Source organism: Engraulis encrasicolus, chromosome 21 (assembly GCF_034702125.1).
Source record: "Engraulis encrasicolus isolate BLACKSEA-1 chromosome 21, IST_EnEncr_1.0, whole genome shotgun sequence".
NCBI classification, from domain to species: Eukaryota; Metazoa; Chordata; class Actinopteri; order Clupeiformes; family Engraulidae; genus Engraulis; species Engraulis encrasicolus.
Window position 1 is genome coordinate 15,454,206 of NC_085877.1, and position 24,000 is coordinate 15,478,205.

Here is a 24,000-nt window from a genome sequence, read left to right on the forward strand (position 1 = left end):
CATTTCAACGGGGCTCCCCAACGTTCGGACGTCTGTTATTTTTCGATAACGGACGGGTTGGTCTATAACAGACCGCTGTCAATGGCAACAAGACTTTTCACTGCTAAAGCGACTTTTCATCAAGACTCTAATCAGCTGCTGTGATAGACAGCACCCGTTGTCCTGGCTACCGCTGTCAATGGCAACAAGACGTTCACTGCTAAAGCCACTGGCTTGTATACAAGTCAGTGGCTAAAGCGAATGTTTCATATCACTCCGCAGGGGGTCCGGTCTTTTGTCACTCTAATCAGCTGCTGTGATAGACAACACCTGTTGTCCTGGCTAGCCTACCTAGCTGTTGCCTAGCGGTGTTCCACAACGGCACTGTTTTGTTTTGCGCAGCAACAATCTTAACATTAAATAGGTCTAAAGAAATGACCCCGCATGTGTGAATCATTTAAGTATATCCATATAATAAGCGGGTTAACTTTCGGCGAGTCGGTCGCTTTGTGGAATAGCAGCACTTCAGAGAGAACAATACCCCTCCGCTCCGCGTCGGGGTCTAAAGATTCTCTCTGTCGTGCTGCTATTCCACGGTAGCGACCTTCTCGCCGAACGTTAACCCTTACATCAGAGCCTGGAACAATACAGGACTTTTTATTCCGTATGCAGATGGCATTGATATATAACCGGAGTCATCCCTATCCTCATACTGTAATTTTGTCCTATTCAAGGTATGTCTCCTTGGCAGAACGAAATATACTGTGTAATACAAAAGTTCATTAGACCAAAATAGTTTGAGGTAGTCCCAGTCCATGTTGATGATTGTAGATGAATATGCTAAGATTCACTATGACTGGTCACTTGGAGCTGCAACTGATTCCAAATCTGCAGTCTTTGGCACTACCAAAGAGTCTCAAAATGGTAACCAATGTAAACTATGGGCAGTCATGGGTGAGCGGTTAAGGCGTCAGACTTGCATCCCAGAGGTTGCCGGTTCGACTCCCGACCCGCCAGGTTGGTGGGGGGAGTAATCAACCAGTGCTCTCCCCCATCCTCCTCCATGACTGAGGTACCCTGAGCATGGTACCGTCCCGCTGCACTGCTCCCCATGGGGCGCCACTGAAGGCTGCCCCCTTGCACGGGTGAGGCATAAATGCAATTTCGTTGTGTGCAGTGTGCAGTGTTCACTTGTGTGCTGTGGAGTGCTGTGTCACAATGACAATGGGAGTTGGAGTTTCCCAATGGGCTTCGGCTTTCTTTCACTATGTGTTACCAATGCAACTCAGTGGGATCAATTCCAGTCTCCTAAATGAGCGTGACTTGAAATCTTCCCCACTGAACTCCTTTCATTATGAATCCCGCTATCATCCTAAAAGGGCAGGGCAGATCATACCGGTAGATATGCAGCATTGTAGCATCAAAACATTACGTCATATTGACTCTGGAAGAAACTTCTTATGCACAGACTCCTTCTCATTAACCGTCTCTAGTACTACGACACAACTGCAACAAATTCTTCCTGACTGTGTCATAAAAGCATCCAAAGTCAGCACTAAAAAGGTGTGGTCTGGTAGACGACTAAATGATAATAATAATAATAATAGGTGCATTCTCACTTGTCGTCAGTAGGGGGTGCCTTAGCCCCTTGCCGTAGGGAGCCACTCTCCAGAGGACTTCCTTCGATGAGGAGAGAGGACTGGGTCTTTAGCAGCAGAGCAGTCTGTGGACACACGCACACACACACACACACACACACACACAAGTAAAGACAAACACAGACAAACACAGACACAAACAATCAACACAAAGGGTAAACAAGTTTTGTTAAAAAACAGTACCTCAGGACCACAAGCTACTTTTTGTGTCCCCGTGGTCAAACATGTGCCATGTCTCAAATGGCGCACTTGTACACTTCGGGTACTACTGTATATTTCAGTGCGTAGGGCGCTCACAGTGAATGTTGGTAAATTCAGTGTACTCAAAATGCCCGGATGCTGCCCTGACAATGGTCAAAAATGCAGTGCGTGAAGGATGGACACTGCACGCATTAAACGTCCGCCATGTTGTTAATGTAATGGAAGAAACGCGGCGTTCAGATCAGTAGAAGAGTTAAGTCAACAGTCTCTTCTGTAAGTTATGTTGATGAAATACCAACCTCTTCATGTTAAGCCAAGAATTGTATGATAGACAGTTACCATTTGGGGATGAAGGAAATGTAAATACATGAGCAAGACGTGTAATGTAAACAGTAGCCAAACAATATTTTTGCCAGCTAATGCTATGCGAGTCTGTCACTTCCAGTAAGGTTAAAAGGTCAGTGGCACACATTTTTCCTAGACACTACGCAATAAAGACCTCAGTGCACTGTGTGCACTATGCACTAAACGTCAGTGCACTGACACAAATGCGCCTTTTGAGATACAGAATGGTCTCAATGCTCTCGACTGGGAAAGTTCTTTTCAACCGTTGGTTGAACTTCATTCTGCCAGCTCTCTTCCAAATGGATGAAACACCCTTTTGAAAGTGGTTAAAATAAAACATAAAAGCCTTAAAAAGAGAATCTCAGAGGGCAACCAAAGCAATATCAGAGGGCACACTCGGATTGCCACTACAGTGACACTCGACACTACTGAAGTTTTGCTTAGAGAGGTGCCGTCAGGGCCACAATACAATAATCTCACACACACACACACACACACACACACACACACACACACACACACACACACACACACACACACACACACACACACACACACACACACACACACACACACACACACACACACACACACACACACACACACACACACACACACACACACACACACACACACACACACACACAAATAAGTGTGCAGCTGCGCGCACATGTGTGCACACACATTCACATACACACACATAAATGATCTGCTCCAGCAACAAATAAACCCACTCCTGTTAGTAAAAGAAATGAAGCTAAAAGCACCCTTGCACAGACACTAATGAGCATGGAGTTCTGAAGTGACAGTAGTGAAGAACAGGAGTAGCTTGCGCGGAACTGGGCTCTCGTGAGTGAAATACACGACTGTCTCGTGAAGGTCTGGGCTCTCTTGTGTAATGTACAGAGCACACATCAGAGCACTGGAGCAGCCTCAGCAGCTGTGCATCATCCAATTAAAGAAGCGGAGAGGGGACCACACTCTGAGCACAGGGGCTGAGAGACATTTAAAGCGCGCGCACACACACACACACACACACTCACACTCACACTCACTGTTTATTTAACAGATGCACAGCCATTAGGGAGGTAGTGTGTTTTGCGAATGTGTGTTTCTCACTCCGTGTCTTTTCCCAACCCCTGCTGTGTGTGTTTGTGTGTGTTTGTGTGTGTCTCTACAGTATATACTGACCTGGCTGGTGTATAATACGAGCTGTACTAGCTGTGGCATGAGGGCGTCTGCCAGCGTTAGCGTCTGCAGGTTGGGATGCATGAGGGAGGTCAACAGCACCGGCAACAGGTGGCCCAGCATGGTTGCCTTGGTTACCTGCTCTAGACCCTTCAACCTGGGGGTGGGAGGAGACGGACGGACACATACGTACACACGTGCACACGCACACACACACAGATTAAATTAAAAAGCAGTGAAAAAATAGGGGGAAATTGTGAAAAAAAATGTTTGTGATGTCTCCAACACCTCATCACAGCCCTCCGGGATCTCTCTCACACACATACACACACAGACACGCATACAGAGACACAGATGCACACACACACAGAAACATGCATGCAGAAATGCATACACACACACACACACACACACACACACACACACACACACACACACACACACACACACACACACACGTGCACACACACACACACACACACGTGCACACACACACACACACGCGCGCACACACACACACAGACAGAGACACACAGACACACAAACCTGACGTCTCGGTCGCTGATGTCGCTGTTGATGAGCGCCGTGGTGACCTGTTGCAGCGTCTCCAGCACCTCGTCACAGCCCACCAGGATCTTGGTGGCCAGGGACAGGATGCTCGTCTGCAGCTCCTGAAGGAGGGGGAGACAGAAAAGGCTTCGGTAGCAAAGACACCTTGTCTGTCACGGACGAGGACACGCGAGGAGGACATACACAAACACGGATACGCACAGAAACGTGCATGCACAGTCATGTACAGGACATGCTCATGTACATGCTCACACACTCCACTACAGAGATGCAGAAGCCAGTGCACGGAGACCTTCAGCCAGCAATAAGCAGAAGCATGGGGATGGAGAGAGAGAGAGAGAGAGAGAGAGAGAGAGAGAGAGAGAGAGAGAGAGAGAGAGAGAGAGAGAGAGAGAGAGAGAGAGAGAGAGAGAGAGAGAGAGAGAGGTGTAGTAGTAGTAGTAGTAGTAGTAGTAGTAGTAGCATAGCAAAAAAAAAAACACAAGTGCTTTCAATGGCTTCTTATTCAAAGAAGCGCTTAAGAAATGGCAGAAAATGTGACAGGGAAATCTAGCACTTGTGCGAAGGACTTCAGGAAATGAATTTAACTTGAACTGATGGCTGCGGTCAAGCACTATAGTGAGGCAGTGTCCATAGCAACAATGCGAAAAGGTCAGCTCCATTCAATCGCTGGGTTGAAGAAAAGCTTCAAAAGAAATGATTCCATCTAAAGCAACTTAAGAGAAAAACAGAGCATCAAACCTCAGGTTTGAATTAAATTATTACAGTATTATTATTAGTAGAAGTAGTATTACTGCCAGCGAACGTAATGCAAACAATTGCCCCATGGGGACAAATAAAGCTCTAACTAACTAACTAAATAAATAACTAAATAACTAACTAAATAAATATACATTGGCTGAAAAGGCCATCCTTGACCCCAGCCCAGGTAGGTTTAAGCACAGCTATGGCACCATGTCATACTGTAACGGCAAGCCATGACTGAGAAAAAAGTCCGCTGCACGACCAGGATTTCTTTTGCTCCCAAAAATTTATTTTACGTGACGTTTCGGGTTTTACCCCTTCCTCAGACGTGACAATACATAGAAATACACACCCCATATATACAAATTCCAGGTGATCACATGATCCCATTGCAGGTGTTAACAATCACTATGAATAAATTGGCTCCCAAGTCCCACCACTCATTACTCACAGAGCTGATGACATCATACATATTAACAGTGGCGCTTCACTTCACAGCTGCCTCACACAACGTCTCAACTCTCAGGTACATAGGCATTGAACATGTCAAGTGCCCAAGTCGTGGAGGGGATGTGAATTCCCTTCTACTAAAGAGAGAAGCATTCTGGATATACACATTGGGGACCCTGTCTCCTAGAGGGTTAAATGAAGACTTTGACCTGAGACCTTTCCTGTGAATCCAATCTTACTAGCTCCTGGTCTTCAGATCTAGCGCCAACATGTGACTCTAGAGATGGGGTCCCTCAGCGCCAACCTGTGACTCTAGATTTAATATCCCTTAGCGCCAACCTGTGACTCCTGACATAGTATCCCTCAGCGCCCACCTGTGACTCTAGATGCGCGGCCTCCCAGCGCCAACCTGTGACTCTAGATGTGGTGTCTCCTGCCGCCAACCTGTGACTCTAGAGAGGGAACCTTTCCTCCACTGTTGCGGCCCTCCTGTATGCATATGTGATGTGGTGTCTCCTGAAACTGTGTGCTAATGGACTTCTCTTCACATGCCCCCGTGATGGACTTAATATCACTTGTGCCAACACTTTTGACTAATCTTGCTAACATGTATAGAATGGGGAATGGTATTTCAGGCATATTTGCCTTTTTTCATTTATTCTTTATTTTTATTTACAATTTTTTCTCACAATATATCATTCCTTATGTGTTTTCCTGTTGTATATGAACATATGTATATAGTGTCACCTGTGTGTATAGGGGAGTGTCATTTGTAATATGTATGATGTCATCAGCTCTGTGAGTAATGAGTGGTGGGACTTGGGAGCCAATTTATTCATAGTGATTGTTAACACCTGCAATGGGATCATGTGATCACCTGGAATTTGTATATATGGGGTGTGTATTTCTATGTATTGTCACGTCTGAAGAAGGGGTAAAACCCGAAACGTCACGTAAAATAAATTTTTGGGAGCAAAAGAAATCCTGGTCGTGCAGCGGACTTTTTTCTCAGTATCATCTAGTCACTTGTGGTCCTGCTCCCAGGTCAGACGTTCCTGTGGATGTGCGAGCTTTCCATCATTACCTCAACTTTTGTCTTTGCTCTGCACTCCATCTACCTTTGATTGACTCCCGTACCTTGAGCTTCACAACCGCCATACAACTATTATCCAATGGATTCAGCGACATCTGCCACGTTTGAATTTACCCAGCAAGATTACACACGGATCATCCTACAGGACTCGCTTTTCAACAACGCCACTGCACAGAGCAACTCAGGTCTGACTACGAAATCATTACAAAAACTAGAAGAGCGAGAAACACGCCTCTTCCTACATGCAGTGACATTGAGTGATTATATGCGAGCCAAACGAATACCTAGAGGCTTACGAATCAATAAGGGCCCAATCATGGGTAAGGATAACTCCAACTTTTGTGATCAATGGACTGCAATTCTAAACAAATGCTCATTTGATTTGATGGCACTGACGATTCAGGAAGTTACAGCTAACCTCGCGACAGTACGCGACGAGATTTCAGAACTCAAAACTAAACTTGGCACGGAAGTGAATGACCCAGTGATACTCAAACAGAAACTAGAGGAATGTGAGCAACACAAACAAGAATTAACCAAAGAAATCACAGTGTCAAAAAGGAGGAAGTTCGAACGCGACACACTGGACTACGAACGTGGCCGAGTCTACCAGTGGAGAAATCCAACACCAAAAACTCGCTCTGCACAACAACCCCCAGCGAGAAGACATCGCAACACGCGCGCTTCCCAGCAGGTGATGACCACCACGGACGAATACGAGTCAGAATCCAGTAACTTCTCTCAAACCAGTGGTCCTTTTTTAGGGGGCAGAACAAACCAAGGACAAAGACGCCTACCACCACGAGGCAAACAACAAAGAAACCGTGCAGACGGTCGCTAAAAAAGAAGAGACGCCAAGAGCCACAGGTAACCAATGTCATTAACCTCTCTAGTAAAAATCTCACGGAAGACTGTTTAACGGCACTAAGCAAAGGCCTCTCGTTTGTGCCTACAACACACTGTAACGAGTTCAATACAATAGTTGACTTCCAAAAATTTTTCAGGACACTCAGACTAAAAGAATTCTTCAATTCCTCTTCCCGTCCTAGTTTCAGTGCTACACCAACACCAACCGACCACAATGCAGAGTTGGGAGCCGCCGCAGCAACCCCAGAGACCAGCGAAGAGCAGAATGATCACTCGACTACCACATTCAGAGGTAAAAGCACCTTCATTCCCCCCAAAAGGAGAAATGCATCACTAGACACATATTGCAGATTGGTCGAACAGGATGTAACCACCATCATGTCTAAAAGGAAAGAGTATAAGGTAGCTGACAATCTCACTTCATCACAAAGGGCTGAACTGTGTGCCCTACAAAAAGACAGAACCGTGGTTGTGCAGAGTGCGGATAAGGGAGGAGGGATTGTCATTTTGGATCGCCAGGCTTATGAAGGTGAAATAGCCAGGCAGCTGGGCAACAACACTTTTTACAAGAAGTTGACATCCAACCCCACTACGAAATTTAGAGAAACCATTCACACCCATTTGAATTCATTACTGCAGCACAATCACATCAGCAAACGTGAGCATGCTTTCATGACTGTCAACACCCCAGTGATACCCGTTCTATACACTCTTCCAAAAATACATAAAACATTTACAGATGTACCCCCCGGACGGCCGATAGTAGCTGCCATAGGGTCTCTCACAGAAAACATTTCTGCCTTCGTTGACCATTTCCTTCAACCGCTAGTCACCTCCCTCCCTTCTTACATCAAAGACACAGTTGAGTGCATCAAGATGTTCCAGAGCATTACTATGCCTGTGGAGGAGATGTTTCTGGTCACTATGGACATTGAGTCACTTTACACCAATGTACCGTTCAGAGGAGGCCTACAGGCCTCCGAACATTTCTTGAATCAGCGCCCCAGTTGCACTCCCCCCACACAATGCATTGTGGACCTAATTGAAATAGTCCTTAAGTTTAATTACTTCATGTTTGGATCGGATTTCTACTTGCAGATCTCAGGGACCAGCATGGGATCGAAGATGGCCCCGAGCTTCGCCTCCTTGTACTGCGGCCTCTTCGAACAGCAACACATCTGGGATGAATGCAACCCTCATCTTCAACACATCACTAACTGGAAACGCTACATCGACGACGTGTTCTTTATTTGGCAAGGTACAGAGAGTCAGCTCAAAACATTCCACGAATACATAAATTCACGTAACACACACTTAAGATTCACCATGGAATACAGCAAACATCAAATGAGCTTTTTAGACATACTGGTGTATAGGCATGGAGAACACTTAGGTACCACTCTTTACCGTAAGCCAACTGACAAAAACTCAATCCTACACGGCCTTTCATATCATCCAGTTCCACTGAAAAAAAGTTTACCCATTTCACAGTTTAGCCGCATCAGACGGCTCTGCAGCAAAGACGAGGACTTTCAGAAGGAAGCCCAGGACCTGGAGGCCCGGTTCGGAGACAGACAGTACAAGCCTGAGTGGATCACAAGCGCTAGGAGGCGCTTCAATGGTATGTCCCAAACAGACTGTTTATACACCACAAGACGCAAAGCCACAGAAGCCCGCGTAAACTGCATAGTACAGTACTCACCGCTCAGCCATGAGTTCCAGTCTATTATACAGAAGCATTGGCATATAGTCACATCTGACCCTTCTCTAAGCTGTTTCACATCACCCCCAAGGGTGGTATTCAAAAGACCACCCAATCTGAGGAACCTACTGGTGAAAGCCCACCACCCTCCCCAACCAGAACATTTTCTGCGACAGATTCCCCAAGGCAATTACAAATGTGGCCAGTGTGCCCAATGCAATTTTACTATCAAGACTAAGACCTTTCATCACCCCCTCACAGGGAAACAGTTGCGCATTAAAGGTGTGATTACATGTAACACTAACAATGTCATTTACATGCTCAGGTGTCCCTGTGGGCTGGCCTACATTGGAAAAACAACCAGGAGCTTGAAAACCAGGATAGCTGAACATCGGTCGAATATCCGCAACCACAACGAGAAGAGTCCAGTGGCGCTTCACTTCACAGCTGCCTCACACAACGTCTCAACTCTCAGGTACATAGGCATTGAACATGTCAAGTGCCCAAGTCGTGGAGGGGATGTGAATTCCCTTCTACTAAAGAGAGAAGCATTCTGGATATACACATTGGGGACCCTGTCTCCTAGAGGGTTAAATGAAGACTTTGACCTGAGACCTTTCCTGTGAATCCAATCTTACTAGCTCCTGGTCTTCAGATCTAGCGCCAACATGTGACTCTAGAGATGGGGTCCCTCAGCGCCAACCTGTGACTCTAGATTTAATATCCCTTAGCGCCAACCTGTGACTCCTGACATAGTATCCCTCAGCGCCCACCTGTGACTCTAGATGCGCGGCCTCCCAGCGCCAACCTGTGACTCTAGATGTGGTGTCTCCTGCCGCCAACCTGTGACTCTAGAGAGGGAACCTTTCCTCCACTGTTGCGGCCCTCCTGTATGCATATGTGATGTGGTGTCTCCTGAAACTGTGTGCTAATGGACTTCTCTTCACATGCCCCCGTGATGGACTTAATATCACTTGTGCCAACACTTTTGACTAATCTTGCTAACATGTATAGAATGGGGAATGGTATTTCAGGCATATTTGCCTTTTTTCATTTATTCTTTATTTTTATTTACAATTTTTTCTCACAATATATCATTCCTTATGTGTTTTCCTGTTGTATATGAACATATGTATATAGTGTCACCTGTGTGTATAGGGGAGTGTCATTTGTAATATGTATGATGTCATCAGCTCTGTGAGTAATGAGTGGTGGGACTTGGGAGCCAATTTATTCATAGTGATTGTTAACACCTGCAATGGGATCATGTGATCACCTGGAATTTGTATATATGGGGTGTGTATTTCTATGTATTGTCACGTCTGAAGAAGGGGTAAAACCCGAAACGTCACGTAAAATAAATTTTTGGGAGCAAAAGAAATCCTGGTCGTGCAGCGGACTTTTTTCTCAGTATCATCTAGTCACTTGTGGTCCTGCTCCCAGGTCAGACGTTCCTGTGGATGTGCGAGCTTTCCATCATTACCCATACTGTAACGGCAAGCCATGACTGAAAGGGACATAGTACACACAATCAAAAAGAGTTGTGCCACGTTGACATTGACAGCTGATGGACTCACGGTTGACATACATGATGCAACAATGGTAGAAGATTATTCGGATTCAACGTGGACATGAAATTGGTTTTGTCTCTTTCAGTCAGTTGTGTCGCTGACATTTACGACACAGTGTAAAAAGAAATTAGCCGGCAAAATGTAGCAAGGCCCCAGCAGACCCATGACCACAGCACAGCACACTGAGGAAAGGGCAGGTGGTTAATAACGGGGTGTTATTTTTAAATTAAAGGTGATGTTTACCTGTACCTTCATTGTTTCCCCTTGGAGGGAGCTGTCGCTGTCGTCCGCATCGTCCGGCCTCAGCAGGATGGTGTTGCTCAGCAGGTGGTTCTGGACCGCCATGAGGTAGCGAAGGCTGGGGGACGCCACCTGTACACAACATTAATGTTTACATTTACCAGTAAACATTAACAACACTAATGTTTATATTCACCTGTAAACAACATATAAACGTGTCTTAGATCTAGCAAGGCCAGGAGGTTGCATAGGCTGAGGGACACCACCTCTAAACAACACTAATGTCTAAAATGTTATCAAGCTAGCGTATCAACGTGTCTTAGACCTAGTGTGGCCATGAGGCAGCGTAAGCTGGGCTGGGGAGGGGGGCACCACCTGTAAACAACGTTAATGTCGGGCTTGTACGAAATTGCGAATGGAAAGAATTTCAATTCAAAATAATGCCATAATACGAACACTAGGGATTAAAGTAAAAAAAAATCTTGAGCCTGAACTTTTTGGTGCGTCCACGCGACCCTATACGATACACGGTGAAACGAGAATTTCATTGCTTTTTAAGCTTAGTATTTACACTTATATTTATCTTATTCTGATGTGAGTGCCATGTCAGGGTCAAAATCATGAATGACTTAATGGCTTTTGCAACTTGAATAGGGCCTACCAAGGAGACCAAAAGGGTGTCAATAACGCTAATCATTATTACATAATTACATACTTATTATGCATAATATTGTAGTCACATGGGCTATTTCATCACAAAAGCATGAGAAAAGTATGTGTGGCAGAATATGACCAACAAAGATTCAAATACCATGACATGTTAGATACATAACAGAGGTAAAAGCATAATCTTTGGTTACTTGGTCCTAAGTTTTTAATCCTGCCTTAAAAGAAAAGAAAATGCAAATGCCTGGACATGGCTGAATAATAATGCAAAATACCTTTAGTTTTAACGAATTACAAATGCAAATCAACTTAATTCATTAATTTCATTTTGGTGGCTACTAGATGATGAACTAGATGTTGTCTGTGTCTGTAGATAGATGGGTTCTAGGTTTCTCAGCTGTACAGTCAGTCTGAATAGAGCCTTGGATAGAGCTAGCTCTAGGTCAGAATTTGGGGTGCCTGCCCTGTAAATATTTTGGCTACTCTCCTATGGGGCTATTCTCAGAAAAAAGACTGCCTTGCTTCATCATCAAGCTCAAGTTGTTCTGTCCATCACCAGAGAGCAGTGTTCATGTTAGCCTTCAATCAATGACTAGAATTCCACTGAAAACTAAAGCCCATTAACAGATTGTTAAAAGCCATCAACAAGCCATTATGTGACATATTATTTAACGATCTCACAATCATCATGAAAACGGCACCTTGAGATGTGAATGTAGACTAAAAACGTGCCAATGACAGGAATTATTCACCCAACAACCAAACCTGTATTATACTACAGCTAGTGGGATGAAACTTGTTACTGTCTGCATGCAGACTGCCCTCTTGCTAGGCGCTATTTGAGTCACTTTTAAAGTTGAACACAGCGCCAATGTCAATACTTTTGCATTGTTTTTTTTCCATCGGAGATAATATCGGTTAATATGTAGGTGGTGTTTATAAGTAACCCGACTCCTCTTAGCTAAAACATTAGCATAAAAGTTCGGTAGTTAGCGCGCTAACAAAACTCAGCATGAGTGTGGCATCTGCAACATGCTGAAGTGAAACTAAGCTTTTTTGTTAAATTCTAACGAATAACAAATGATTCTCTTACTGTTGGTGTTCTCACAAGTAGTTGTAGATTGAAGCACATCTTCCTACAACCTCTTCCAACAACCCCAGAAAGTAATCTGGTGATTGATTCAGGAATCACGCTATCCAGCCATTATTTTGAATGGAACTACCGGTAGCATAAATGCACAGGCAGTGGTTGACATTAGGAGATGAGACACAGATGAACGGTCTGCTCGCCCGCTCCACACTCCGGGAGATGCTGTGACAGCTCTGTATTAGTCTAAGTTTGGTTCAGAAATTATGAAAAGACACAGAGGGATCGAACGTCTGTGGAAAAAACAGAACCTTGTGTGTTGTTGACAGCTAATTATTAGCACTGAGCAGAGAAGCTCCATCAACACTGTATGCTTATCGACATTCTGTAGGCTATGTCCAAACACACAATGTCCATTTTAATTTATGTTTTTGACGACAACGGCATCATCAATCCATAGCATGCAGTTTAGTTATCTTTACACATATTTCTGCTCATAGAGCAGTAAACGGTGCAAGGTGCCTTGCCATGTAGAGCGAGTTGTTGACACTGCTCTGTGACCGCGGCATGAGAGCGGCGAGTCGGCGACTGCGTGTAGACCAACGGCTGAGGGGGAGCAAGATACTGAAGTAGAACGTTTTCCTAAGACCTGCCCCCTTCTTCTTCTGATTGGTTAACAATGTTAGTTTTAGTGCACTCCTTTGATACCATTGGCTGACAAACGCAGGAGGGATTTCGGTTGCCTTTTTATTTATTTATTTATTTACCGTCAATTTATCTCCGAGCATTTTTATTTTTTTTAACCCACGGTCAATCGCTGCAAGCCGGAAATCCGGCATGGTGCCGGAGAACTTTAATCCCTGCGAACACTAGGTGGTGCCATTACCTTTAATGTCTTTGAATTTAATCACCCATTGAAAGTACATAGAACACCACCACCTAGTGTTCGTATTATGGCATTACTTTGAATTGAAATTCTTTCCATTCGGAATTTCGTACAAGCCTGGTTAATGTTTATAATATTATTAAGCTATGGCCCCGCCGTGGCTCAACGGCAGGGTACTGAAATGTTATGCCGAGGGACCTGGGTTCGATTCCCGACCCGACCAGACCGTCCCCTGTCTCTCTCTTGCATTCATTTCCTGTCCCATTCTTCACTATCCTATTGAAATAAAGTGGAACCCCCCGCCCCACCCCACCCCCGGATGTCCGACTTAAATGTGAATACCCCTACTACTTTCCGTCATTTCTTCACAGTCAGGCAAAAACCACACTGATCACACTCATGCAAAAGAAATATACACCAACAGGATCATGATTTAGGTTTTTCCCTGACCAATTTGATTCCAATGTTGTGATTCACATTCAACCAGTGGTCAATATTAGCTGCCACTTTGTGCAGCAGTGGCAGTCATTTATCCAATGATGTCAATAATTAACGGCGGAAAGTAATGACGGACCTGCCATATTTGGTACAGGGTTTAAAAATGAACCACTGTGAGTTTTAAATGAACCGTGCAAACCATGAGTCATCAGTTGTTATGATGTCTAGAAGAGCTCAATAAGCTTAGGTCTTGCACACATCTCTGTTAATAAAGGACTACATTTCCTCCCAAACATTAACTTCAAGGGAAAACTACAACTTTATAGAGCAGAATGAAGAAAAAGAGTTTCAATAGCCTACAGTCTACAACAATGACAGATAACCACTGGCGAGAGAAAGATAAAGACAGAGAGAGAAAGAGAGAGATCAACCATATGGATTTGACCCAAAGGTAGTTGAGGATGACATTTGGAAAAGGTGCAGGACAAAGGCTGACAGAAGGTTTGGTGGGAGAAGTCTTCAGACAATGGTTGAAACGTAATCCTGACATGGAATAAAAAAATAAAAGAAAAAAGGATTTTTCAAGTGGTCAGACTCCTCACTCCAAAGCTTTTGACCCAAAATGAAGCATGTAAATGCAATTCTATCATCTGCAGTGATAACTTGAGGGAGGGGTAAGGGTCACAGAGAGGCCGGGGCATGGAGGTGGGTCACAGACAGAATGGCACAGTGGACAGGAGCTTCTGTTAATTCTTGAGTGCTATGCATACTTACTTTGATCTAACAGACAGAATTTGCCCTCGCCCCGACAAGGGTAGGTGTGTGTGTGTGCGTGAGCGTGAGCGTGTGTGTGTGTGTGTGTGTGTGTGTGTGTGTGTGTGTGTGTGCGTGAGCGTGAGCGTGTGTGTGTGTGTCTTGGGCCCCATTATCAGCAACGATAGAGGAGGGGAGTGGGGTGTGTCTCTGTGTCTGTGTCTGTGTCTGTGTGTGGGCCCTATTATCAGCAGTGATAAAGGGATGGAGACGGCTGTCATTGTACCGGTACGGTGGCCAGGAGCTTGTGGAAGTCGTCGCGGGCGACCGTCTGGCATTTGGTGATGAGCAGGCAGGACTCCCTCACCACCGTCTTCAGGATGTAGTGCAGCAGCTCATCACTTAACCTGCAGGGGGCAGCACAGAGCACATTACATTGCGTTACATTACACTTATCACACACTTCTATACAAAGTGAATAACAGATATTACAGGATATTGGTTAAAGTCCCTAGAGCATTGTGGGGTTAGGTGCCTTGCTCAATGGATTGGTAAGGGAGGGGATTGAACCTTCAACCCTGTGATCTACAGTCCAATTACCTAAGCATTACACTGCGGCTGCCCAATGAGACAGTGGCACGGAGCACATGTGCAAGAGACTGTGTGCGCGCGCATGTGTGCATGCGCGTGCGTGCGTGCGTGCGTGCGTGCGAGCGAGCGAGCGAGTGAGTGAGTGAGTGAGTGAGTGAGTGAGTGAGTGAGTGAGTGAGTGAGTGTGTGTGTGAGTGTGTGTGTGTGTGTGTTTATGTGAGAGAGAAAAAGAGAGAGTGTGAGTGTTTTTTGTGACTTGTGAGTGTGTGCATTCCAGTGTGCACGTTAGTGCAATAGTGTGTTAAAAAAGCAGCAGTGTGCGAGAGAAAGAGAGAGAGAGAGAGAGAGAAAGAGAAAGAGAAAGAGAAAGAGAAAGAGAAAGAGAAAGAGAAAGAGAGAGAGAGAGAGAGAGAAAGAGAAAGAGAAAGAGAAAGAGAAAGAGAGAGAGTATGTTTGGTGTTCTGTTTTGGAATGATGATTCAGTGCTCTCCAAAATAGTCGTGGAACCATCAGAGCCCAAATTGCTCTGGCAGTGCGCCACTCACAGCTCTGGCCAAGACTGTATAGACCAGCCATATTGATCAGACAGCTAATGGCTTTGTGATGATTTAAGACAGTGTTTCTCAACCTTTTTGTCTTAAAGCCCCCCTCCCTTTACCTGTGCCTGGGGCAAGCCACCCCCAACCCAAAATTAACAATTGATGTAAGCGATTAATAACACTGCCTCTTACTCAAGACATTCTTCTTACTTCTTACTTCATGACATTACATGGTGTCCTAAACGTTTTTCCATTTAGGATTTGATTTGGCCTAATTTCATAAGGATGGCGTCGTTCACAACCTCAACGCAAAATTCTACGGACCATCTGGAATCTCTGGCACCCCCCTATGTGTTACCGTTGTTAAGCATAGGAGCTTTCTGGGGTGTAGAAATGATTTATGGGTTGGTCCATTATCTGGTCTGGGGGTTTGCAGGCCAGGGGAGCGCTGTTGGGGGGCAAACAGGTGTGGTGTGGCAGGGCAGACAGGTGAGTTGTAAAGGGGACAGCTCACCTGTAGTGGTCATCGTCCTCACTGCCGAAGCGGTTCTTCTGCAGCTGGTCAGACAGGTTGGTGAGGATCACGTCTCGCAGCTGAGACAGGCCACTGTTCCGCTCACCTGGAAAATACACAAGGCATTTTTAAGGTGTCATTTCATATACATTTTATTATCTGTATAGTCTATTGAAAATCTGAAAATTCACCCCAACTTCATTCATAACATTTTAAGGTTTTTGTACTGTTTGTATCCCAATAACTCTGTGAGAGGCCAAATGAAGCAGTCGTTGTCTGGCCTCAGGATGTTTGAACCTCCCCTCCCTCAAACTTTTGATTTCAAATTGGCTTTATCCCTCGCTGTTGGATAAGATTACAACATACATACAATATTGAGTTTAGACTGAAGATGGTCTTCATAACACCTCCTTTATCAAGTGACAAACCTTATGGTCCAAATGTGTGAGATGCACTATTTGCTGCAAAATTTGCAGCAACTATAAGGCATTTTTCTGCACATAAGGCATAGTTCCTGCACTTTGCCTTTGTAGGTCAGCATAGTGAGGTGTTTATTTTATTGCACTGTGCTGCATTATACAACTGAGGAGACATTGCAGCTGCGTTGTTTTTGTATTTCTGGTAGGGGTGATCAGAGACATGTCTATTTTATCTGTGCTATCTGTGTATTCCTGTTACAGCATGTCTGTATTGTGGCACTGTTACTGTCCATTCTGTCATCTGTTATAATATTATGAGTTTTTATGAGACATTTTTATGAGATGTGCCAGAGTCAGGCCAACTGAATCTCCCCTGGTGGGGCAATTAAGCATATTTTGACCTTGCAGGGCTGGTGCTACATTTCAGCTCAAGTTAGCGTAGTTTACATAGCTCTCTCTCCTCTTGTAAAATCATCTGATGCGGCGCAGCTCCGTCGATTTCAATGTCATCACCAAATGCAGGGGAGCGGACGGAGGAGTACAAAGGAGTTAGTTGTCCCAGGCTCAGGAAAAGACAAGGGGCCCAGAATCAGGACTCCATTACATTGAATGTATTTACATGTGGGGGGCTTTCAGATTATTTTGTCCTGGGCCCAGTCAGCATCCCATAAAAAAAAGGCTCTGATGGCGTATCATGTCTTACTGTCACAGACAGTGATTTACACCCACTGCTGCTCGACACCCAAAGCCATCCCCTCCTCTCTTTTCCTCTCCTCTCCTCTTGTGCTAGCACGCCTGGAATTTTGAATCCTACCTTCTGTCAGCACCAGCTTCAACAAGTTGTTAAAGTCCGTCTCCCCTGGGTACAGGATATTCAGACCAGAACTGAGGGGAGAGAGAGAGAGAGAGAGAGAGAGAGAGAGAGAGAGAGAGAGAGAGAGAGACAGAGAGAGAGACAGAGAGAGAGACAGAGAGAGAGAGAGAATGTCAGACATTCAGCAGGGTTCTGTATCGAAGCAAAGTAATATAACATAATTGCAGTAATTATCAGAAATAGAAAATAAAAATAACGCTGTAGGAATCATGCACATTAGCTATGGAAAATTAAATAACTACACTCTCGGCATCCCAAACAAAGATTCTAGACGCGGCCAACTTAGACGCTATCGGACACATTTAAGCGTTTATCTTGCTCACTAGATTCTGGTGCAGTTGGCATTGTTCCTACAACTTTACAGACAGCAAAAGATGAAAAAAATACCCTACCCTACCGGCAGATAAACAGGATAACCGTCTTCGAGGTCGACCGGTCCCACGAAGTGAATTGCTTGGCAGAGGCAAGAGTTGTAAGAGCAAGAGTTCTAAGCCCCCGTCTTGCCATTAACTTTGTGGAACCGGTCACCTCGTTGTCCGTTATCCCTTACACATTTGTCATCATCACCAAGGCAAAGCTAGAGTAAAAAGACTCAGCAAGCGGCAGGCGCACGCACGGACGTACCTACGTACGCACGGATGCACGCACGCACACACAAAAAGAAAATCATTTCTCTTCATTGAGCAATAAGAAAAACCCAGCATGGGATGTTATGTAGTTGGGCCTGCTATTTTGTATCCATGTTGCTGCTGGCCCACAGACTAAGTCAGACACACAGCAGGGGTGACCCACTGAGCGTGTGCGCGCGTGCGTGCGTGTGCGTGTGCGTGTGTGTGTGTGTGTTTGTGTGTGAGTATGAGTGTGTGTGTGTGTGTGAGTGTGCGTGTGTGTGTGTGTGTGAGTGGGGGGTTTGGGATGGAGCCCACAGGGATATGAGGAGACGATACGATACAGCTACTAGATGATAACTACTGCAGCTCAGTGCCAATGACAAGCAGTCACATATTATTATTTAAAAATAAAACAGCCTCAGAGATACACGGGGCAGAGGCAGCTGAGCCCACTCAACAGAAGTGCTGTCTGTCAAGGCTAAAAAGCTGGCTGCGTTATACAGCTACTCCCCTTTGCCTTCACTTTCTTTACAGCGCTGGACTGGAAACACTGTGAGATAGAACATTTGCTAGTCCTGAGAACATTTGCTACTCTGATCTAGTTGCTACTCTGAACTAGTTTGTGGAATAAGATCGGATACTTTGGGGCAGTTAGGTTAGGGTCTCAGACTTACAGCCCAAGTGTTGTCGGTTCAATTCTCGACTTGACAGATTGGTGAGGGAGTAATTAAACAGTGCTCTCCACCCATCCTACTTCATGACTGAGGAAGAACCTGAGCATGGTACTGTTCTATCGTGTCCATCGTGCTGCAATTTATTAACAAAACAACGGCCCGTGTGGCCTTAAAACTTGAGAAAGGCCACAAGGGAACCTCCTCCTTCAACTGTTCTATCGTGCACAGCTCCCTTGGGGCCACCGTTTGGGGCTTTCACTTTGAAAACAAAGAAGTGCCCCTACTGCATGCTGTTACACTCAAACATGAGAAAATCTCAGCATTGGGAAACGGGGTCAGGCCGTATTTAATACATTTGAATATCCCAAAAATTACCAGTCTTTATGTTGACTCACCCCAACTGGCATTATACAAATGACGATCAGACACTTAGCTGTGATACATTCATGAGGTATTCATCCAATGCATTTAACAAGCCAAAGACATCTCTCACATACAGTAGTCTGTCTGCAGAATATTTTCATGTTCTTAAAGGGACAGTTTGGTCAACTTCAACATGCAGTTGTATTGCTCACGCTACCCTTGACTTGACAGTACCTGGTGATGCCACATTTTTCGGCTCAGCCCTTTCCGAGATATGAGCAATTCTAATGGGGGCAGCGTTTGTTTACATTTTTAAGAAATGAAACATAGGCCAACTCCAAATATTTTCCCAAAAGGTACTGCTGTTAGCTAGTTGTCTGCTGATGTTTTATAACCTTTTGGATGTTTTTGGGAATAAATAAAAATGTTTTTTTGAAATGTAAACAAAGAGCTGCCCCCATTACAATGACCAGGATCTCGGAAACGGCTGAAGAAGAAGAAAAAAAAATCTCAGGCACTGACAAGTCCAGGGTAGTGTGAGCATTACAACTGCATGTTGAAATTGACCAAACTGTCCCTTTAAGATTTTCTTTGTTTCTTAAATTGTCTGTCTGACTCAGGGCATTTCTGTCAAAGGCCTTTTTTACACCGTTTGATCATTTGTTTCATTGTACCGTATGCTTGGGGCACTACAGTAATTGATGCTCAGTCAATTTATAACTGAATAAACAATGGGGTAGGAGGATTGGAATGATGATGAAATGTTTGTGTACTCAGTGTGTGTTTACCAGAAGACCAGGCTGACCGTGTGTGTGTGTGTGTGTGTGTGTGTGTGTGTGTGTGTGTGTGTGTGTGTGTGTGTGTGTGTGTGTGTGTGTGTGTGTGTGTGTGTGTGTGTGTGTGTGTGTGTGTGTGATAACCTGATGGCCAGGCGTGCGTGTGTGCGTGTGTGCGTGTGTGCGTGTGTGTGTGTGTGTGTGTGTGTGTGTGTGTGTGTGTGATAACCTGATGATCAGGTGTGTGGGTGTATGTGTGCGTGAGACTGTATATATACCTGATGGCCAGGCACACCTCCCTCTGTATCTCAGTTCCTATCTGGTCGACGGGAGCCATCAGCAGTTGCCACAGCAACAGGCCGGCCCGCCGCACGCTCTCACGGTTCTGCTCCGACTGGGGGTTGAAGAACCGGAAGACCACCTAGAACATGTGGAGAAGTCGCATTTAGAGAGAGCAATTGAATTGAAGACAGAGATGAAGACATTGGTAAAATGAGCAATACAATGGGTGTATAATGAAAATCAACTGCTATTTTGGGATAAAAGTGACAGTTAAGGGTATTTTCACCCGTAGTCCCCTTCAAGTGAACCGAACTCAGTCCTCTTTAAGTGGACCAAAAAGTGAACCGACAGCAAAATAACTCAGTTCTGCTTTTGTTCAATTTGTGAGTGTAGAGTTAAAGAACCAGCTGCTCTTTCACACACAGTGCTCTTGTTCACACACAGTCTTCTAGCTCTCTGTGATTACACGTCAGTCACAGGAACTTATCAGAACAGATAAGCGATACGTACTGAGACCACTTCAACAAAGGTCTCTGTACGGTTCACTTCCGAGGGGTCTGGTACACTATGGAGTGTTCACGTACACATAGAAAATGCTGTCACAGGTATGAAAGATTAAAAAGCTGAAAGGAAAGAAGTGTGAAAATGATCTATAACAGTGGTTTTGAATAGGCTAAACAGCCGGCGAAAGGTGCAATTTCTGTAAACATCTGTTCGTGCTTGCGTGCTTGTAGTAGTAGCCTAATAAAATGCACCACTTTCTACTACCACAACAGAAGTCAGCAGGAAGGAGTGAGGAGCTAAAAAACGTAGGAACTACGAACCGATTTGTGATATCAATGCATCTTAAATTTCTTAAATGTCCGGAAATTGGCGTTATTTGGGAGTGACAGGCAACACATGGCCAACACATGGCGCGAGCAACTGATGGGTGCCTAACCCATTTTCACTCTTTTCATTCTAATTTTCTTTGCCAGAAATCTGACCTGCTCAGCGGTAGAGCCATGAGAGCAGTAGAGCCATGAGAAAGCGAGCAAGTGAGAGGGGGTAGAGAGCAAGAGAGAGAGCGAGAGAGAGAGAGAGAGCGAGAGAGAGAGAGAGAGAGAGAGAGAGAGAGAGAGAGAAAGAGGGAGAGAAAGAGAGAGAGAAAGAGGGAGAAGATGAAGCAAAGCGCAGGTGGGAGAAAAGACAACCAAATAGGAATGCCATCACTCCCTCCCACGCGCTGCATGAAATGCCTCTCGATAAACAACCTGCAGGATTTGTATAACAAATTTTGTAATGAACCTTGTGAAAGATTCAATTAGTTTGCAAATGTTGGAGGAATTCAGTGACTTCCAGCGACTCAAAATCAGCTAAGAGCATGATGCAGCCGTCAACTTCCAAAACAGGAAAAAAACCAGGGAAATGTTGGGTAACAGAGAAAGAGGTTCACTCTTTCTACTAGAAGCCAAAAAAACAGTGTGCCTCGTATGCCAGTCAGGCGCATGAAGTCAGCATATTTTCCAGCAACATAATTAACAGGACGAGGATCAATGACAAATTTCACACACATGTTTGCAAACAAAATGTGAATAAAAACGTTGATGGTGATGGGACAGTTGCAATGAGAATGTGAGAGGGGAAATGGAGAGGGCTTGGTTGTCTTCACCTACTTCAAGGGGAGGCTCACACTGAATTTGAAAACCCCTGATCTGTGGCGTAATTCCAGATGGATTTTCGTGGAGCAAAGCGGAACCCATTCATCTGGCGATAGTCAGGATAACCCACACCCAATCCCCATCTCCACCCCCACCACCCCCTCTCTCCTGCTCACCTGAAAGACCACAAGTATGCAGCGTATGATGCAGGTGTTCCCGTTGACCATGGCCTTCTCAGTGGTGCTACCTACACCAGCCTGACCCTATAAATGTCATGTCATGTATTACATACTGTATCTATGGCGTAATTCCAGATGGATGTTTGTGGAGCACAGTGGAACCCATTCATCTGGCGATAGTCATCTTAACCCACAGCCAATTCCCACCACCCCCACTCTCTGCTGCTCACCTGAAAGACGACGAGTATGCAGCGTATGATGCAGGTGTCCCCGTTGACCATGGCCTTTTCCATGGGGTGCTACACCTCACCTGCCCCACTATCAACACACTCCACCACAATCTCTACCCATAAGCAGACCCACAGCCAAGCCCCATCTCCAACCCCTCTCCACCACCCCCTCTCTCCACCTCACCTGAAAGACGACAAGTATGCAGCGTATGATGCAGGTGTCCCCGTTGACCATGGCTTTTTCCATGATGTCGCAGATGCTGCTGAAGTGGCGTGCCTCCATGGGGTGCTGCTTGCCCAGCAGGGCGCCCAGGGGCATGGCCGAGGGCCCGCCGCCTCCGCCCGCCGCCAGCAGGTTCAGCTGGTGGATGCACATGGCACCCACGTGGTGCAACAGCTGGCTGATCACGTGACCCGTCTCCACCATCTCGTCTGAAGAGCGGGAGAGGGAGAGGGAGATGAGAGGGGCAGAGAGACAGAGAGAATATGGTTAAAAGGGCAGTTTCTAGGGGGACATTGTCAAGGAAGCCTGCCTGTCGCACCAAGCACATATATAGCGGTTCCAACATTGGGGCTTGGAACGCCTTCGGAGGCTGCGGAGGTACCGCCTTGGAGAAAAGGGACTGCTTGCGTAAAGCCTTGAACATATGCTTCCATAATAAAACCATTTCATAAATTGTTAGCATTAGTTATAAATTGGTGTGGTTAATAAATATACATTCTTTCCGTGATTTTCAGGTTGAAAATTGTGTCGTGTGCAGTGAACACTTGTGTGCTGTGGAGTGCTGTGTCACAATGACAATGGGAGTTGGAGTCTCCCAGTTGGGCTTTCAGTTTTCACTTTCACCATTACTCCCCTTTCTATGCTGTGATCTTAGAAGCAAGATCCGCGCAGGCTAGGCTGGGGCCGTGGCAGTTCTGTTGCTCTGAAGTAATGAGTGGACATGCTGAGGCCTAGTTAAGACTCATTTCGAGCCACTACAAGCGCTAGCGAGGCTTCCAAATGACATTGTACATCTGTACAAAAGACCTGGAAGACAGTGTGAAGCAATTTGCCAAAATAAAGGTCCTCAGCGTTAAGACCTGTGGACTGCACCTGCAAAGTAAACATCCTGACTTAACACCAGCCACCACCACTAACAACAAACAAACAAACCCGCAGCTACCACTCGCACTCGTAGCTATTATTTGGGTTCATCACTAAGCGGCGGAGGACCATCATTACATAATTAGTGCCCGCTGTAGTGTAGTGCCGGCCTGTAATTGTGTCTCTGCGCTCCGTATGGCTCTCTAGATGTAGTGTTGTAGTCTGGCCCTGTAATTGTGTCTCTGTGGTGAGTGTGTGTGTGTGTGTGTGTGTGTCAGGGCTTAACACTAACACACGCCAGGTAGCCAAATGCGGGTGAAAGTCGGTGTTGGCTAGTAGATACCGAAGGTTCACTAGCCATTCTGGCGGGTCCGTTACTATTCTAAATGATGAGGCACCGCATTTTGTAGTTTTTCCCCTCGGACCGTCTTTGCTACAAGCGCAATGCAATGCGATTTCGCGAGCCTACAATACCCATGAAGCACCTGTGTCACGTGTCACCCGTGTCTCACGCGCGAGAGGAATCTGATAGAGCTAGTCTTGCGAATATGAGTGGCAGCAGCGAGCTACCAGCAGCACATCAGCGCGTGTTTGGAAATGTCACTGAAAACCTTCACGTGAAAATAAAGTAGCGAAGTTCATCTCAACTGACCTGTTTTGGGATCTGTCATTACAATGCATAGTAGTAGTGGACATTAAAATGACCTAGGCGAGAGGAGAACACCTCAGTCTTGTGAAAGTCTTGAGACTAATTAGCGCAGTGATAAGACAAGGACACATGCG

General features: G+C 45.4%; 2 protein-coding genes across 8 annotated transcripts in view; one reads left to right on the forward strand and one right to left on the reverse strand.

Moving 5' to 3' along the window:
* The window catches only part of LOC134436927 (probable E3 ubiquitin-protein ligase HECTD4), a 145,808-nt gene that overhangs the window by 73,564 nt on the left and 48,244 nt on the right, over positions 1 to 24,000 (reverse strand). For 2 of the 5 annotated variants that reach the window (XM_063186276.1, XM_063186274.1), the window contains exons 12-20: positions 22,315 to 22,562; positions 20,078 to 20,220; positions 17,316 to 17,386; positions 16,083 to 16,188; positions 14,725 to 14,845; positions 10,618 to 10,740; positions 3,918 to 4,042; positions 3,375 to 3,528; positions 1,599 to 1,702 (exon numbers count right to left, since the gene is read on the reverse strand). In XM_063186276.1, the coding sequence (XP_063042346.1) occupies positions 1,599 to 1,702; positions 3,375 to 3,528; positions 3,918 to 4,042; positions 10,618 to 10,740; positions 14,725 to 14,845; positions 16,083 to 16,188; positions 17,316 to 17,386; positions 20,078 to 20,220; positions 22,315 to 22,562 (1,195 nt within the window). Of the gene's footprint in view, positions 1 to 1,598; positions 1,703 to 3,374; positions 3,529 to 3,917; positions 4,043 to 10,611; positions 10,741 to 14,724; positions 14,846 to 16,082; positions 16,189 to 17,315; positions 17,387 to 20,077; positions 20,221 to 22,130; positions 22,214 to 22,314; positions 22,563 to 24,000 lie in introns of those variants that run through there. The other 3 variants (XM_063186272.1, XM_063186271.1, XM_063186275.1) reach the window with 2 other exon arrangements.
* On the forward strand, positions 6,923 to 10,159 carry LOC134437564 (uncharacterized). Of its 3 annotated transcripts, none has more exons than XR_010032414.1 (5): positions 6,923 to 7,095; positions 7,278 to 7,387; positions 8,194 to 8,353; positions 8,587 to 8,716; positions 9,123 to 10,159. XR_010032414.1 is itself a non-coding variant. In XM_063187053.1 (5 exons), exons 2-5 carry the CDS (start codon positions 7,310 to 7,312, stop codon positions 9,183 to 9,185), a joined length of 426 nt encoding a protein of 141 aa, XP_063043123.1. In that variant the 5' UTR covers positions 6,923 to 7,095; positions 7,278 to 7,309; the 3' UTR covers positions 9,186 to 10,159. The 3 variants fall into 3 exon arrangements, 2 of the variants coding, with proteins under 2 accessions (XP_063043123.1, XP_063043122.1); XM_063187053.1 differs by having other exon boundaries at positions 8,592 to 8,716; XM_063187052.1 differs by having other exon boundaries at positions 8,194 to 8,716.

Bases quoted from the DNA above. Each gene is read 5' to 3' on its own strand.
- LOC134437564 (XM_063187052.1), top strand. From the start codon at position 7,310: ATGCAGAGTTGGGAGCCGCCGCAGCAACCCCAGAGACCAGCGAAGAGC. The intron at 7,388-8,193 runs GTAAAAGCACCT...TTCTACTTGCAG, and splicing joins CTCGACTACCACATTCAGAG to ATCTCAGGGACCAGCATGGG. The intron at 8,717-9,122 runs GTATGTCCCAAA...TTACATGCTCAG, and splicing joins CGCTAGGAGGCGCTTCAATG to GTGTCCCTGTGGGCTGGCCT.